Below are 18,252 nucleotides of genomic sequence, written 5' to 3'. Positions count from 1 at the left end.
GTCATTCTTATTGCTGACATGAAGACAGTTGTAGTGGTGTGGATAGATCAAACCAGCCACAACATTCCCTTAAGCCAAAGTGTAATTTAGAACAAGACCCTAACTCTCTTCAATTTGATGAAGGCTGAGAGAGGTGAGGAATTTGGAGAAAAAAAGTTGGATGCTGGGACAGATTGGTTCATGACGTTTAGGGAAAGAAGACTTCTACATAATATAAAAGTGCAAAGTGAAACCAACTGCTGATATAGAAGCTGCAGCAAGTAATCCCAAAGATCTAGCTAAAATAATTGATGAAGGTGGCTACACTAAACTTGCAGACAAAACAGTCTTCTATTGGAAGATGTCATCTAGGTGTTTCAGAGCTAGAGAGAAGTCAGTGCCCAGCTTTAATGCTTCAAAGGACAGGATGACTCTCTTGTTAGGGGCTAATATTGCTAGTGAGTTTAAGTTGAAGTCAATGCTCATTTATCGTTCTCCATATCCTAGGGCCCTTAAGAATTATGCTGCATATACTATGCCTGTGCTCTATAAATGGGACAACAAAGCCCGGATGACAGCTCATCTCTTTACAGAATATTTAACTGAATATTTAAGCCCACTGTTGAAACCTGCTGCTCAGAAAAAAAAAAGATTGTTCTCAAAATATTATTGTTTGTTGACAATGTACTTGGTTACTGAAGAACTCTGATGGTTGTGTACAAGGAGGTTAATGTTTTCATTCTTGCTAACACAACATCCATTCAGCAGCCCATGCATCAGTGAAGAATTTTGACTTTCAAGTCTTATTACTTAAGACATACATTTCATAAGGCTATAGCTGACATAGATAGTGATTCTTCTGATGGATCTAGGCAAATTAAATCAAAAATTTTCTGGAAAGGATTTGCCATTCTAGATGCCCTTAAGACCATTTGTGATTCACGAGAGGAGGTCAAAATGTCAACATTAACAGGAGTTTGGAGGAAGTTGGTTCCAGTCCTTATGGATAACTTCGATGGAGTTTTAGACTTCAGTGGAAGAAGTTACTGTAGATGTGTTGGAAATAGTGAGAAAACTAGCATTAGAGGCAGAGCCTGAAGATGTGACTGAATTGCTGCAATCTCATGCATTCATAAAACTTGAATGGATGAGGAGTTGCTTCTTATAGATGACCAAAGAAAATAGTTTCTTGAGATGGAAACTCCTCCTGGTGGAGATGCTGTGAACATTATTGAAATGACAGCAAAAGATTTAGAGTATTACATAAACTTAGTTGCTAAAGCAGCCATAGGGTTTCAGTTTTGAAAGAGGTTCTACTGCTAGTAAAATGCTATCAGGCAGCATTGCTACAGAGAAAACGTTTTGAAGAAAGAGTCAACCAATGTAACAAACTTCTTTGTTGCCTTATTTTAAGAAACTGCCCCTGACTGCCCAGCCTTCAGCCACTACCACCCTGATCAGTCAACAGTCATCAACAAACGTTGAGTTAGGACTTTCCACCATTAAAGATGATGACTTCCTGAAGGGCCAGATGATGGTTAGCATCTTTTTTTTTTTTTTTTAAGCAATAAAGTATTTTAATTTTATTTATTTATTTTTGAGACAGAGTCTTGCTCTGTTGCCCAGGCTGGAGTGCAGTGGCGTGATATTAACTCACTGCAATCTCTGCTTCCCGGGTTCAAGCGATTCTCCTGCCTCAGCCTCCCGCAGTAGCTGGGATTACAGATGTGTGCCCCCACACCTGGCTAAGTTTTGTATTTTTAGTAGAGATGGGGTTTTGCCATGTTGGCCAGGCTTGTCTCGGACTCCTGGGCTCAAGTGATCCATCCACCTTGGCCTCCCAAAGTCCTGGGATTACAGACGTGAGCCACAGCGCCTGGCCTCAATAAAGTATTTTTAAATTAAAATAAATATTTTTTTTATATATAATGCGATTGCACACTTAATAGATTACAGTATAGTGCAAGCATTACTTTTATTTGCAATTTTTTGGAAACAAAAATTGATGTGACTCACTTGATTGCAATATTTGCTTTATGGCAGTGGTCTGGAACTGAACCAGCCATATTTCTAAGGTATGCCTGTATTAAGAATTCTATTAACTGAAGAAAGTAATTATTAAGAGTTCATGTATAGTCTGCTATAGAATAGTAATCTTATGCATAAGAGGATTCATAAGAACAAGAATAAGGAATTGGAATCTCACACCAGTCAGAATGACTATTATTAAAAAGTCAAAAAAATAACAGATGCTGGCAAGGTTGTGGAGAAAAGGGAATACTCATGCATTATTGGCGAGAGTGTAAGTGCATTCAACCATTGTGGAAAACCGTGTGGCAATTCCTGAAAGAACTAAAAACAGAGCTATCATTTGATCCAGCAATCCCATTTCTGGGTATGTCCTCAAAGGAGTAGAAATTGTTCTACCACAAAGACTATATCCTCAAAGGAGTAGAAATTGTTCTACCACAAAGACACATGGCATGCATATGTTCATTGCAGCACTATTCACAATAGCAAAGACATGGAGTCAACCTAAATGCGTATCAGTGTTAGACTAGATAAAGAAAATGTGGTATATATACACCATTAAATACAATGCAGCCATAAAAAAGAATGAGATAATATCCTTTGCAGGAACATGGATGGAGCTGGAGGCCATTATCCTTAGCAAACTAACACAGGAACAGAAAACCAAATACCACATGTTCTCACTTCTAAGTGGGAACCAAACAATGAGAACACGTGGACACAAAGAGGGGAACAACACACACTGGATCCTATATGAGGGTGGAGAGTAGAAGAAGGAAGAGGATCAGAAAAAAATAACTATTGGATACTAGGCTGAGTACCTGGGTGATGAAATAATCTGTACAACAAATCCCTGTGACACGAGTTTACCTGTATAACAAACCTATATATGTAGCCCTGAACCTAAAACAAAAGTTAAAAAAAAAAAGAAATAAGAAGTTGGAGATATGAAATAAGAAGTTGAATTTTAAATGTTTCCTCATCTTTTCACTGTGGACTTAGGATGCTGGGTGTTTTTCAAACTAGAATCTTTCATAGGGAATTATATTTGATGTTTGCAACATACTCAGATTCTAATTGTATCTTTTGAGTGGCTAGGTATTCTTGGAAGCATATGTACATATTCATAATGTGTTTGTCCATGAATAACATTACTCTGGTGAGGGAAATACGGGAAAGAGGACTTTGTTAAAGGCCTTAAATGAGAACAGTGAATCTAGATTAGTTAAGGTGGAGAATGCCTTTGATATATGTGTGAACTTTACGTTTGAACTTTTTCAATAAAATTCAACTCCCATTTCTGTGTTTAGTTGGGAAAGGGGATTGAGAGATTTTAGTATAAGACTACCTGAAGTTATTTCCTTTTCAATAGCCAAGCAAAGATTTCAAAGCTTTTCGAAAATCTAAGAGGAAATGAAACACAGCCATCTAGTGGATGCAATTTTAAAAGCTTGTAATATAAGCATGTAATATAAGTACCGTGAGCTCATGTAAGCATTATAAACATTATTAGGCATTCAAGTTAATCATTTCTTGTTACACAAAGGGTAATATACATTTACAAATTTTAATGGGAAGGGGAAGCATTATATATGATTATTGAACTACAGCATTACATAAATACCTTCAGAGGTCAGTTAAACTAATATAACTTTGTTATATGCTATAAGAGTTTCCATTGTAATATTAATCAGAGTTTTTGAACTGTAAAACTTCAGTAGTGCTTTTAAACACATGGACATTCTGAAACACTGATGGAAAATATCTAGGCCTCTTTTGCTTATATAAATTAACCTATTATTATGGTTGAAGCACAGATTTAGTTACTCCCTGTCTTCTATTGGAGTGACTCTTAGTCATTGATGGCTTATAAACTTTATTGATGCAAAAATGAATTATTTTCCAGGAGCAAGATACTGCTGTGCAAAATATGCATAAGAAAGTAGAAAAATTAGAAACAGAACATATGGACTGCTCTGACCTTTTACGGCGACAAACAAGTGAACTTGAATTTAGCACTCAACGAGAGGAACGCCTTAGAAAAGAATTTGAGGTACATTTTCTTATTCTTTAATATATATGTGTACAAACTTTCATACACACACACACACACACACACACACACACACACACGCACGTATGTAAAACCCATTCTGTGATTTAAGGTTGGAGAGTTTTACTTTGTGATAATATATAAAACTAATTTTAGGAATACCTGTTTATAATGTATATTTGGCTTCTTTGAAAACTTTTGTATCTGAGTATTTTGTGTTTTGCCCTAGTTTAAAAAAATCTGTTCGCTTTTGAACAATTGACTCTCGTGAAATATTTGGGAAGTTTGAGAGTAATTGTTTACATTGTTAGGTTGAGTAAGCAATGCAGGAAAAGTTTTGGTGTACATAAGTTCTAAATGATAAAAGTGATATTACATTTTAATTTTGTAGTTTGAATCATGTATGGTTATGTGGAATGATTTTCAGATGAGACTTTACTTGGGAAAGGAGCATCAATTTAAGGATGAAAAATAGGATTTTTATTAGTGAATGATACTGAAAATAACTTTAATCTTAAGAGAAATCTAATTGATTTGTTAGTTCATCTTTTTAAAATTTTTCTTTGCTTTGTGGGAAATGAAATATTTAAACAGATAAAGAAGTTTTGTCCTAAATATAATTTATAATCTTTATTAGGCAAATGAATACTTAGGAAGAGTATTTAATGGTAAAGTGCTAGAGTTAACACTTACTAAACTCACTGTGTCACCTAACATTGTTAAGAACAGCAATAAAGATTATAACTTTTGGGAGGAAGGAAGTGTGATTCCTAGTATTTTTAGATGATATGTACATAAAATGAATAGTAAAATCAGCTTTAAAATTATCAACGCTAGTAAAAACATTCAATAAGGAGGCTAGGCAGAAAATAACATATGACAATTTTTAAAAAATTAATTCATTCTTTTTTATTACACTTTAAGTTCTAGGGTACATGTGCACAATGTTCAGGTTTGTTACATATGTATACATGTGCCATGTTGGTGTGCTGCACCCATTAACTTGTCATTTACATTAGGTATATCTTCTAATGCTATCCTTCACCAGTCCCATGACAGGTCCCGGTGTGTGATGTTCCCCATCCTGTGTCCAAGTGTTCTCATTGTTCAATTCCCACGTATGAGTGAGAATATGTGGTGTTTGGTTTTCTGTCCTTGTGATAGTTTGCTCATAGTAATGGTTTCCAGCTTCATTCATGTCCCTACAAAGGATATGAACTCATCCTTTTTTCTGGCTGCATAGTATTCCATGGTATATATCTACCACATTTTCTTAATCAAGTCTATCATTGATGGACATTTGGATTGGTTCCAAGTCTTTGCTCTTGTGAATAGTGCCACAATAAACATACGTGTGCATGTGTCTTTATAGTAGCATGATTTATAATCCTTTGGGTATATACCCAGTAACGGGATGGCTGGGTCAAATGGTATTTCTAGTTCTAGATCCTTGAGGAATCGCCACACTGTCTTCCACAATGGTTGAACTAGTTTACAGTCCCACCAACAGTGTCAAAGTGTTCCTATTTCTCCACATCCTCTCCAGCACCTGTTGTTTCCTGACGTTTTAATGATCGCCATTCTAACTGGTGTGAGATGGTATCTCATTGTGGTTTTGATTTGCATTTCTCTGATGACCAGTGATGATGAGCATTTTTTCATGTGTCTGTTGGCTGTATGAATGTCTTCTTTTGAGAAGTGTCTGTTCATATCCTTTGCCCGCTTTTTGTTGGGGTTGATTTTTTTCTTGTAAATTTAAGTTCTTTGTAGATTCTGTATATTAGCCCTTTGTCAGATGGATAGATTGTAAAAATTTTCTCCCATTCTGTAGGTTGCCTGTTCACTCTGATGGTAGGTTCTTTTGCTGTGCAGAAGCTCTTTAGTTTAATTAGATCCCATTTGTCAATTTTGGCTTTTGTTGCCATTGCTTTTTGTGTTTTAGTCATGGAGTCCTTGCCAATGCCTATGTCTTGAATGGAATTGCCTAGGTTTTCTTCTAGGGTTTTTATGGTTTTAGGTCTAACATTTAAGTCTTTAATCCATCTTGAATTAATTTTTGTATAAGGTATAAGGAAGGGATCCAGTTTCAGCTTTCTGCATATGGCTAGCCAGTTTTCCCAACACCATTTATTAAATAGGAAATCCTTTCCCCATTTCTTGTTTTTGTCAGGTTTGTCAAAGATCCGATGGTTGTAGATGTGTGGTATTATTTCTGAGGGCTCTGTTCTGTTCCATTGGTCTATATCTCTGTTTTGGTACCAGTACCATGCTGTTTTGGTTACTGTATCCTTATAGTATAGTTTGAAGTCAGGTAGCGTGATACCTCCAGCTTTGTTATTTTTGCTTAGGATTGTCTTGGCTATGCGGGCTCTTTTTGGTTCCATATGAAATTTAAAGTAGTTTTTTCCAATCCTATGAAGAAAGCCAGTGATAGCTTGATGGGGATAGCATGTCATCTATAGATTACTTTGGGCAGTATGACCATTTTCATGATATTGATTCTTCCTATCCATAAGCATGGAATGTTCTTCCATTTGTTAATGTCCTCTCTTTTTTCCTTGAGCAGTGGTTTGTAGTTCTCCTTGAAAAGGTCCTTCACATCCCTTGTAAGTTGGATTCCTAGGTATTTTATTCTCTTTGAAGCAATTGTGAATAGGAGTTCACTCATGATTTGGCTCTCTGTTTGTCTGTTATTGATTTTGTATCCTGAGACTTTGCGGAAGTTGCTTATCAGCTTAAGGCGATTTTGGGCTGAGACGATGTGGTTTTCTAAATATACAATATGTCATCTGCAAACAGGGACAATTTGACTTCCTCTTTTCCCTAATTGAATACCCTTTATTTCTTTCTCCTACCTGATTGCCCTGGCCAGAACTTCCAACACTATGTTGAACAGGAGTGGTGAGAGAGGGCATCCCTGTCTTGTGCCAGTTTTCAAAGTGAATTTTTCCACTTTCTGCCCACATACCTAGTTTATTGATATATCCCATCCATACCTAGTTTATTGAGAGTTTTTAGCATGAAGCGCTATTGAATTTTGTCAAAGGCCTTTTCTGCATCTCTTGAGATAATCATGTGGTTTTGTCTTTGGTTCTGTTTATATGATGGATTACGTTTATTGATTTGTGTATGTTGAGCCAGCCTTGCATCCCAGGGATGAAGCCAACTTGATCATGCTGGATAAGCTTTTTGATGTGCTGCTGGATTCGTTTGCCAGTATTTTATTGAGGATTTTTGCATTTATATATAGATAGATAGATAGATGGGAGGAGATTATTAAGGGAACTAGTTTGTTTGGTTATGGAGGCTAAAACCCATAACAGGCCATCTGTAAGCTGGAGACTCTGGGATGCCAGTAGCATAGCTGAGTTCAAGTCTGAAAAACTCAGAACTAGGGGAGTCAATGGTGTAATTTTCAGCCTGAGGCAGAAGGCTTGAGAACCTTGGGTGCCACTGGTGTAAGACCTGGAGCCTCAAGGACAGAGATCCTTGAGTTCTGATGTCCAAGGGCAGGAGGAGGAAAGTGTCTGTGCTCCAGGGGAGAGAGTTGGGAGAGAGAGGTGAGGAAAGAGGGAGAGAGAGAGAGGAGGAGAGAGAGGAAGCGGTGAGAAGATAGAGAGAGAGAAAATTATTTTCTCTCCTTTTTTGTTCTATCCAGGCCCCCAGTCAGTTGGATGGTGCTTGCCTATGGTGAGGGCAGATCTTCCCTACTAAGTTCACTGGCGCAGATGCCAATCTTCTCTGGAAACACCCCTCACAGATACACCCACTGGCACTGGTAAGAGTGCCTTACCAGTTCTTGAGGTATTCCGTAATCTAGTCAGATTGATACCTAAAATTAACTGTTGCTGCAGACTTTTAATGAAACTGAATTGAAAAGCCAGGAGTAGGGTTGTAGATATTATATAACAATTTAACATATTAAGGTATCTTTTTAAATTAGTAAGGAGAGGAAATACTATTCCAGTGACCTAGAGGGCCCCCGCCGCCTGCCCCCTCCAGTTGTCCTGCCTTTCTGGACTGAGCCCGTGTACATTTTACATGTATTGATTGATGTCTTATGTCTCCCTAAAATATATAAAACCAAGCTGTAGCCTGACACATACATGGCACATGTTCTGAGGATCTCCTGGGGCTGTCACAGGCCATTGGTCACTCATATTTGGCTTAGAATAAATCTCTTCAAATATTTTACAGAGTTTGACTGTTTTTGTTTTTGTTGACAGTATTAGGGTAGATGTAACTGGACCAAATATAGATTTTTAAGTTGAAAGTCATTTTCTCTTGGAATTTGAAGGCCTTGCCTCTATTTTCTTCTGTTGTTACTGTGAGGCCTTATGCTATTCTGGTTTGTATTCTTTGTTTGTGACCCTTTTCTCACTCTCTTCCTCTCCAAAAATGCTCTTGATCCTCTGTTTTTAGAATATATTTTCATTGTGGAAAACTTTAAATGTATGTAGAAGTAGACAGAATAATATAATGAACCTAATATCCATGACCAGCTTCAACAATGATCAATTTATGAACAATTATGATTTCCAAAAATAAAGGTTCCTTTATTTAAAGTTGCATTATCAATATCACATATAAATTGTTTAATGATAATTACTGAATATAGTCAAATATCCAGACATTATTCAAATTTTAAATTATCTCATAAATGGCATAAATATTATGTATGTTTACAGTTTGATTCTGCATCTCAATTAGGTCTACATGTCTATATGTCTGTTAGTCTCTTTTAATCTACAAGTTCTCCATCTATATCTTTCCTTTTTTCCTTGTAGTATGTTTTTGAACACACCAAATTATTTGTGCTATTGAGTTCCCACTGGTTGTAAAATTTCAGAACATCAGAGATAACAATGTTCCTTAGAATAGATCTTTTTTTACTTAGTGTGCAGGACACGCGTTGGCCATTTTAGCCAGGAAACCCAGTGTCCTTCATGTTCAGGAATTCTCTTGTGTTATTTCTTCAGCATATCCTCCTCAGTCTTTTTTTCTGTTCTTTATTTCTGAGACTTTTATTATTCAAGTGTTAGACCACTGAATTGATATTTTACTCTTTTCTTAACTTTTTCCTTTCTCTTTGTCTTTTTGTTGTTGTTGATGCTTCTTGGGAGATTTGTTTGACTTCACTTTCTAATCTTCTAATTGAATATTTCCTTTTTTCTTTTTAATTTCTGAGAGCTTGTTCTCTACCATTTTTGTACTATCCTGTTCCTATATTATGACTGCAGTATTCGTTTATTCAGTAAATATTTATTGGAGTGGCAGGCACATTTCTGGGTCATAGAGGTATAGCAGAGAACAAAGAAAAGCCTCTTTCCTCCTTTTTTGTTTTTGAGACAGAGTCTCGCTTTGTCACCCAGGCTGGCGTGCAGTGGTGATCTCGGCTCACTGTGACCTCTAGTTCAAGTGATTTTCCTGCTTTAGCCTCCTGAGTAGGTGGAATTACAGGCATGCGCCACCACGCCTGGCTAATTTTTTGTATTTTTAGTAGGGACGGGGTTTTGCCATGTTGCCCAGGCTGGTCTTGAACTCCTGGCCTCTAGTGATCAGCCTGCCTTGGTCCCCAAAGTGGTGGGATAACAGACGTGAGCCACTGCACCCAGCCGAAAGCATCTTCCTTCTCGAAGCTGACATTCTAGTCAGGAGGAATCGCGTATTAAATAGAACAATGTGTAGTGTGTTAGTTGGTGGTAATTCTGTAAAGAATAATAAAGCCGTCCAGGGGAGTTAATGAGTAATAGGGTAGGATGGTTACCTGTTTGTATTGGTGGTCATGGAAGGCTAACTTGATAAGGTGGCATTTGAGCTGAGACCTGAAGGGAGGAAGGGATTGAACCGTATGGATATCCCAAGAAAAAGAATTCTAGGTAGAAGGAATAGAAAGTGCAAGACCATGGGTTGCAAGTGTACTTTTAATATGTGAGGAACAGCAAGTAGGCCTTTGTAACTGGAATAGAATGAGCAAGAGAGAGACTAGTAGGATGTGTAGAATGGTAGACAGATCGTGCAGAATTTGGAAGGTCTTTTGTAGTTCATTGTAAGAACTCTGGTTTTTATCTGAGAAAGCTTTTGGAAAGTTTCGAGCAGAGGAGTGGTATGCCTTTTCTCATTTATGTTTTAAAAGCATTATTCTGGACACTCTTTGGATAATAGATTATAAAAGACAGTTTTGGAGACTATTAAAATAATCTAGTTGACAGATTATAGTGTTTTAGACAAAGTAGTAGTAGAGGAGGGTCTCTCTTGCAAAAATATATCCAAATTTGAACATCTCCTCTACTACTGCCTTGTAGTAGATGATGTAGTAGAGATGGTCTAATTTGGATATATTTTTGCAAGATAGAACCCACAGAAATTGCTGATTAATTGGACCTGAATTATGAGAGAAAAAGAGGGAGTAAAGGATAATGCCAAAGGTTTTGGCTTGAGCAGATAAGAGAATGGCATTTCCATTTACTGAACTCGTAAATAATAGAAGCGGAGTAAGTTTGGGAGAGGTCAGGAGTTTGGTTTTAGATATGTTAAATTTGACATTCCTTTTAGACATTAAAGAGGAGATAGTAATTCTTTTATTTCTACAAAGGGATGTCTGCTAGTTTCAGGTTTGATGGTTATAAAATGGAAGAAGGAAATGGAGGAAGAATCTGGTTATCATGCTGTTTAGTATGCAGGCATCCCCCTGGTTTCGGTCTGGCGCACCCCTCTTCCTGTCTCTCCATGTGTATTTCTGTGTTCAGCTTCTGGTTCAGATTTATGTTCTTCAGATAATAAACCTTTGTGTGAGGACTAGGGTAGGGTATTTGTTTGGCTACTTGGGGTAAGGGTGGATGCCTTGAGGTCTAACTTCTTATAGCGATGAGTAAAAAAAAAACTTTATTGAGATGTAATTTGTATATTATAAATTTGTCCATTTAAAGTGTACAATGCAGTGGTTTTTAGTGTATTCACAGCATTGTGCAACCATCACCATAATAAATTTTGGAACATTTTCATCACCCAATAAGAAACTCTACTCATTAGCCATCACTTTCCTATTCCCCTTTCCTCTCAGCCCTAAGCAACCACTACTTTCTGTCTTTATAGATTTGCCTATTCTAGACATTCCTTACAAGTGGAACTACAATATATGGTCTTTTGTGACTGACTTCTTTCACTTAGCATAATGCTTTCAAGGTTTATCCATTTTGCAGCATGTATTAGTGCTTCATTCTTTTTTATGCCTGAATGATATTCTGTTGTGTAACATGTAATATATATTTTGTGTCTCTGTCCATCAGTTGATGGACATTTGTGTTTGTATTTGTCAGGGTTCTCTAAAGGGACAGAACTAATAGCATATATGTATGTGTATATGTATATGTGAAGGGGAGTTTGTTTGGAGAAGCAACTTACATGATCGCAAGGTGAAGTCCCACAATAGGCCGTCTGCAAGTTGAGGAGCAAGGAAGTCAGTCCAAGTCTCAAAATCTCAAAAGTAGGTAAGCCAGCAGTGCAGCCTTCAGTCTGTGGTCAAAGGCCTGAGAGCCCCTTTTCATCATTTTATGTGCTTATTAGCCATTTGTATATCTTCTTTGGAGAAATAGCTATTTAGACCCTTGTCCTTTTTAAAAATGGATTATTTGTACTGTATATATATAAATCACGGTGTACGTCCAAGAGTCTAAAAATTGAAGAACTTGGAGTCTGATGTTCCAGGGCAGGAAGCATCCAGCACGGAGAAAGATGAAGGCTGGAACACTCAGCAAGTCTCCTTGTTCCACTTTCTTCTGCCTGCTTTATTCTAGCCATGCTGTTGTATAATATATTAGCTGATTAGATGGTGTCCACCCAGACTGAGGGTGGGTCTGCCTCTCCCACTCCACTGACTCAAATGTTAATTTCCTGTGGCAACACCTTCACAGACACACCTAGGAACATTACATCCTTCAGTCCAATCAAGTTGACACTCAGTATTAACCATCACAGTGTTGTTTCCACTTTTTCAGCCATAATGAATAATGCCACCATGAACATTCATGTACAGGTTTTTGTGTGGATATGTTTTCAGTTGTCTTTATTATATATCTAGGAGAGGAATTGCTGGGTCACATGGTAACTATGTGGTTAACATTTTGAGGAACTGTCAGGTTGTTTTGTACAGTGGCAGCACCATTTTACATTCTCACCGGCAAGGTATAAGGGTTCTAGTTTCTCTAGATCCTCATCAACAGCTGTTATTGTCATTCTTTTAAATTATAACCACTGTAGTAGGTGTGAAATGGTACCTCATTGTGGTTTTGATTTGCATTCTCTGATGATTGATGATGTTGAATATCATTTTATGTGCTTATTAGCCATTCATGTATCTTCTTTGGAGAAATAGCTAGTTAGACCCTTGTCCTTTTGAAAAATGGATTATTTGTACTGTATATATATAAGATGCTAACAATGGAGGAAACTGGGTATGGAGTATGTAGATGGACTTAACAACAGAAATGCCAAATATGAACCTGGCAAAGATAAAATTCCTCATACTCTAACCACACATGGTTTATTTTTTACAAGATTAGAGAAAGAATAAAAATATGAAATTATATTTGAAATAATATTTTAACTTATTTTTTTCTTGTGCTGACCATCTTTTTAGGCCAGTGAATTCAGGATTTCATTATATTTTATATCATTTTTAATACTATGGCTTGCAGATGGCTTACTAAAAAAGGATGAGGGGGCAGGAGCTGTGACTGATGCCTGTAATCCCAGCACTTTGGGAGACAAAGGTGGGTAGATCACTTGAGACCAGGAGTTCAAGACCAGCCTGGGCAACATGGTGAAACATCATCCCTACAAAAAATACGAAACTTAGCCAAATGTGGTGGAGTGTGCCTGTAGTCCCAGCTCCTTGGGGAGCTGAGGTGGGACGATTACTTGAACCTGGGGAAGTTGAGGCTGCACTGAGCTGTGATCGTGCTACTGTACTCTAGCCTGGGCAACAAAGTGAGACCCTGCCTCAAAAACAAACAAACGAACAAAAATTAGGATAGAGTTAATGTTCTGAATATTAGAATTTAAAAGGTCACTTAGAAGTCACTTAAGGATGCTAGAAAATTCTATCATCACTAAAAACATTTTATTAATTGTGTTATAGTTGTGAGGCTGTACTATGTAATAACGACTTTTTTGTTGGTAGGGTTCTTGGTAAGGCAGTTTTGACTCACTTAAGAAAATATCGGCTGGGCGTGGTGGCTTCTGCCTGCAATCCCAGCGCTTTGGGAGGCTGAGGTGGGTTTATCATTTGAGGTCAGGAGTTTGAGACCAGCCTGGCCAACATGGTGAAATCCCATCTCTATTAAAAATACAAAAATTAGCCAGGCGTGGTGGCACTCGCCTGTAATCCCAGCTGCTCTGGAGTCTGAGGCAGGAAAATTGCTTGAACCTGGGAGGTGGAGGCTTCTCTGAGCCGAGATTGTGCCTCTGTACTCCAGCCTGGGTGACAGAGCAAGACTCTATCTCAAAAACAAAACAAAACAAAAAACAGTAAAACACACACAAAATAGAAAATATCTAATACCTAAACTTTAAGGTGTGGTTGTGCACAACCCAGTATTGACTTTTTTTCTGTAAAATACTTAATTTCCTTAATATCTGTTTTTATTGGTTGATGTTATAGGTATAATATTATTTTAGACTAGTTTTGTTTTTACTCTATGTTTTTTTATTCCCTGCTGTGTAAATACTTTTGATAATACCAGGTCTCTGCTTTTGGAGAACTTGCAACTTTGAAGGTAGTCTAGATAGTCTTTATTTTTCTTCTATTTACAAGAATTTTACAAGTGGAGAGATTTAGTCTTCTAACTTACCTATGATTTCTCATATTTAGATTCTTTTTAAAAGCTTTGCTTTATGTTATATATTATATGTTGTATATTAGTTAGTGTATTTTGTATTGGCTGTTTGACCACATAGTGACATAATGAACAAGAAGTTACATTTCTGGAGAGCGTTTTATGTTAGTTTTACACTCAATTACGGAGACAATCACTACCAGTAATACTAAGTACTTAAGTAATTGTCAGTGGTATTTTTAAAAGAATTAAGCTAAGATGGGATAATAATAATAAAGAGGAAAGTTGTTAAAATTTTAATTTAATAAAGTACATTATTTAATATCAGCAATATCAAACTAAAGCAACTAATAAAATAGACATTTAGCCTAATGAATGTTCTTAATTCTAGTGAAGCTTTTTAACATTTGCATTTCTTGAAAGGTGATTTTTTTATGTGCCTGAGCCAAAGAAGTTTTTATATGTATGAAACATATATATTAAATAATTTCAGAATCTTATAAGGTTTATATCACTGTGTCTTAATCATCTTAACATGGATCAATGCTTTCTTAGATTAAAAAAAAAGCAAACTCCCAATCCAATTTTATAAATGCAGTACTGGATACCATAGAATCAAGGGAAAAGTGAACTGGAAAAAGAAATATCCATGGCTTTTATAAACCTCTTTACAACTAGAGGAGTTTATTATCATGGGAAATAAGCTTAACTCAATAAGAAAAGAGAAAAGAGAAGATGCAAACCTAATTCTGAGGGAACTGAAGAATCTTCTGAAGATTATGGTAGAGAGAGAACACTCTTTGCAAATAAATTCTGAATTGCTTCTGTCAGTCATATTCTATATTACAGTAACATAAAAAAGGGCAGAAGTAGCATCTTTCTCTAAATGTGTACTACCTTCAAGTGAAAAAGGAAAAGAAAATTGTATTTTACCTTTCATAATTGTTGATAAAGACCACCTTGTATGATTCGTCTTTTTAAAGCCATCATGTGTTTGTAGGAATCATTTTCAAAGGTCCATTTGTGTAGATTACTGACTATAAAATAGGGAGATGATGAAATCACCTGTGTTATGCAGTCGTAGGTATTGCACATTGAAGTGCAGCATTTTATGTTCATAATAAAATTTAAGATTGGAACTTCAGTTAAAAATTTGGTAAATACTAAAGTTTTTGTTGCCCTAAAAGGTAGAGATAATTTTTAAAGAAGGTAAATTAGTTTATTATCATGTTATTTAGAATTTGCAAACACAAATTCTGTTCCTGATGTTTCTTGTTTTTGTTATCTGTGGGTTTTTTGATTATACCTAGAAGTAATAAAAGTTTTTCTTCATTAAACTCTTTTATAATATGTGTGGTATACTTCATTTCTTGCTGAATAAAAAAATTACGGGGATCTCCAGTTTATTTCTGTTGTCAGCCTATTGCCCTCATATATCCCTTCTGAAACCGTTAAGGCTCTGTTACCATCCTCAGTGACTTTAACTTTGAATTTTCTACCGTCAGAACTGCATAGTTAACCATGATCAAGATGACTGGCACAGAGAGCTCTGAATCTTTCTATGTTCTGTGCTTTATATGAGCCTGTTTATGTAAAATAATCTAGGGGATTCTGGAAAACAAGTATGTTTTAGCCATTAATAAAACAGTTACAGATGAATTGTAGTTCAGAGAAGTAAGTAGAAGGAATATCCGTTAGCGACAAATCAATTTTTGTGGTCTTTTGCTTACTTATAATGGAAATGCTTATAGATGTGTCAGGACCCATTTTGGCCTTTGGGCCAAAGACCTAGTATGGCATCTGGCATATAGTAGTTTCTCTATAAATGTTCCATTCTGCTTTTTAGTTGACCTATATAGTAAAATAAGTATCAATGAGAGCATCATGAAAACCTATTCATTTGTTTTTAATAATCTTTTAAGTGTTTTTATGCAGTCGCATTTGTTTAATGGGATTGAATATAAATGTAAAGTGTTTAGACTTCTGTGAGGGTAGAATAAAGTGGATAGGACTTCCTGACCAATTCACTTCCAAGACCAATTGGACTTCCTTCCTGTTCTCTTTTACATGGTAGTTCCCATGTTCTGAGTCACAAAGCAGCATTAATTTTGCCTCTGAGTTGTTTTTCTAATGTACTGTGCTGGCCACGTGGAAAGTAGGAGAGCTACTTAAAAACAAACACCACCTTCAAATTAGAATGCCTTATTAAGATTTAAAATATTATGTATCATACGAGGCCTCTTTTGTAGAATATATCATGTTATTGTAAAAGTCAAATGAGAAAATACACGAGACCTCTTTGAAAACTGTAGCATATTAATATTTAACTCTAGGCATAATCTCCTAAGTGACATTGATGTAAATACACTCTCTCATGTAGAAGTGACATTAGAAATATAAATGCTTACATTTACATATAAAAGCCAACATTAAAGGTCAGACTAATTGAATAATATTATTGCTTCTTAAGATGTTAGATTACAATAAAGATGATAAATAGTAAAGGGCCTATAGACAGTTCTTAATTATGACCCTTCAATGTATGACTCTAGTGATTAAGTGATATAATATTGTGATGCCTGTTTTACAAATGTTTATCAAATACTTGGAGACTGTGACCCTTTGAGGCATCTTTTTTGGTGATAAAAATCCTTTGAGACCTTCTGTTTAAGGGCTCAAAAGATAGTATTTACAAGTATACCCCCCTTCCCTGCCCAGGTAAAGAATAAGTGTTATAGTTAAATATTAACATGCATGTAATAAAATATTAACAGCTATTAAAATGTAACAAAACAAAATATACTTAGCATTAAAATAAACATTATAGAATTAATCAGTCTATGATGATTCAGTCCCTTGGAATCATCTTTTTGTACATGGATTATTACTGTATTTATTACTTATGAAAACATCTATTAATGGGAATTACTAGATGATAAAATCTGGAAAAATGAACAATCATGTTCTATTTACACAAGTTATTGATATATTTGGGGTAAACTTTGTGCAACTAATTAGGAAACTGTAATATATAACACACTCCTGAGGAAATCATTAACTAGTATGTACTCGTGATAATTCATCCCATTTTTCTTGATGTCTGTTTTAGTGGACTAAATTTCATATCTAAGTTTTTCTGCTTGACTGATTTTTTTTTTTTTTTTGAGACGGAGTCTCGCTCTGCTGCCCAGGCTGGAGTACAGTGGCCGGATCTCAGCTCACTGCAAGCTCCGCCTCCCGGGTTTACGCCATTCTCCTGCCTCAGCCTCCCGAGTAGCTGGGACTACAGGCGTCCGCTACCTCGCCCGGCTAGTTTTTTGTATTTTTAGTAGAGATGGGGTTTCACGGTGTTAGCCAAGATGGTCTCGATCTCCTGAGCTCGTGATCCGCCTGTCTCGGCCTCCCAAAGTGCTGGGATTACAGGCTTGAGCCACCTCGCCCGGCCTTGGTTGACTGATTTAAGTTCATCAGATCCTCTAAGCTGGATGTATTTGGGGATAAAAGAATGTAGTAGAAACGGTTTTGTTTACTCAGTCTTTCAGCAGATTTATTGTACACATGTTTTCATAACTTGTGAAACTTTTGGAAGAGGCCCATAGAAGCCATAGAACCAAATGTGATGTGGAGAACAGCTGGGTATGTTTGGTTAGTTCTGCTGCTGAATTGGAGTCTTCAGCTCATGCCTGGTTTATAATAAAGTAACATGTATCAAACAGTTGGATAGGAGACATTCTTCTCTATATTGCCCTCTTCAAAGACTGAGAACTCACTTTTCTTAAGTGTACTAGATGATCTAATTGGGCTTAATATGATTTAGTGAGAGATAGATTACACCAAAAAGAGGTCGATTAACACCTACTATTTACTAAAATAAAAATCTCTTGGCAGTACATAGCTGTAGGAAAGGACATGGCAATCAGCTTATAAATGACAAAATATGTGATAATTTTGTGTTACGTACAGAACTGTTGTTTGGCTAGGCGTGGTGGCTCACGCCTGTAATCCCAGCACTTTGGGAGGCCAAGGTGGGCAGATCACTTGAGGTCAAGAGTTCAAGATCAGCCTGACCAACATGACGAAACCCCATCTCTACCAAAAATACAAAAAGTAGCTGGGCATGGTGGTGTGTGTGCTTGTAGTCCCAGCTACTCAGGAGGCTGAGGCAGGAGAATCTCTTGAAACCAGGAGGCGGAGGTTGCAGTGAGCTGAGATTGCACCACCGCACTCCAGCCTGGGTGACAGAGTGAGACTCTGTCTCAAAAAAAAAAAAAAAAAAAGGACTGTTGTTCATAGTGTACAGTACATAGTACAGTGTAATACCTGTGTTATAGGCAAACATATATATAGTTAAAT

General features: G+C 36.6%; 1 protein-coding gene across 6 annotated transcripts in view; it reads left to right on the top strand.

Annotated features, from left to right (window-relative positions):
* CCDC171 (coiled-coil domain containing 171) overlaps positions 1–18,252 on the top strand; it is a 383,549-nt gene that overhangs the window by 53,053 nt on the left and 312,244 nt on the right. For all 6 annotated transcript variants that reach the window (XM_074017436.1, XM_005581679.5, XM_045373284.3 and 3 more), the window contains one exon: positions 3,917–4,063. In XM_074017436.1, coding sequence (XP_073873537.1) covers positions 3,917–4,063 — 147 coding nt within the window. The remainder of the gene's footprint in view (positions 1–3,916; positions 4,064–18,252) is intronic.

This window comes from Macaca fascicularis, chromosome 15, assembly GCF_037993035.2.
Source record: "Macaca fascicularis isolate 582-1 chromosome 15, T2T-MFA8v1.1".
NCBI classification, from domain to species: domain Eukaryota; kingdom Metazoa; phylum Chordata; class Mammalia; order Primates; family Cercopithecidae; genus Macaca; species Macaca fascicularis.
The sequence above is the reverse complement of the archived record's forward strand: the minus strand, read 5'-3'. Positions and strand labels throughout refer to the sequence as shown.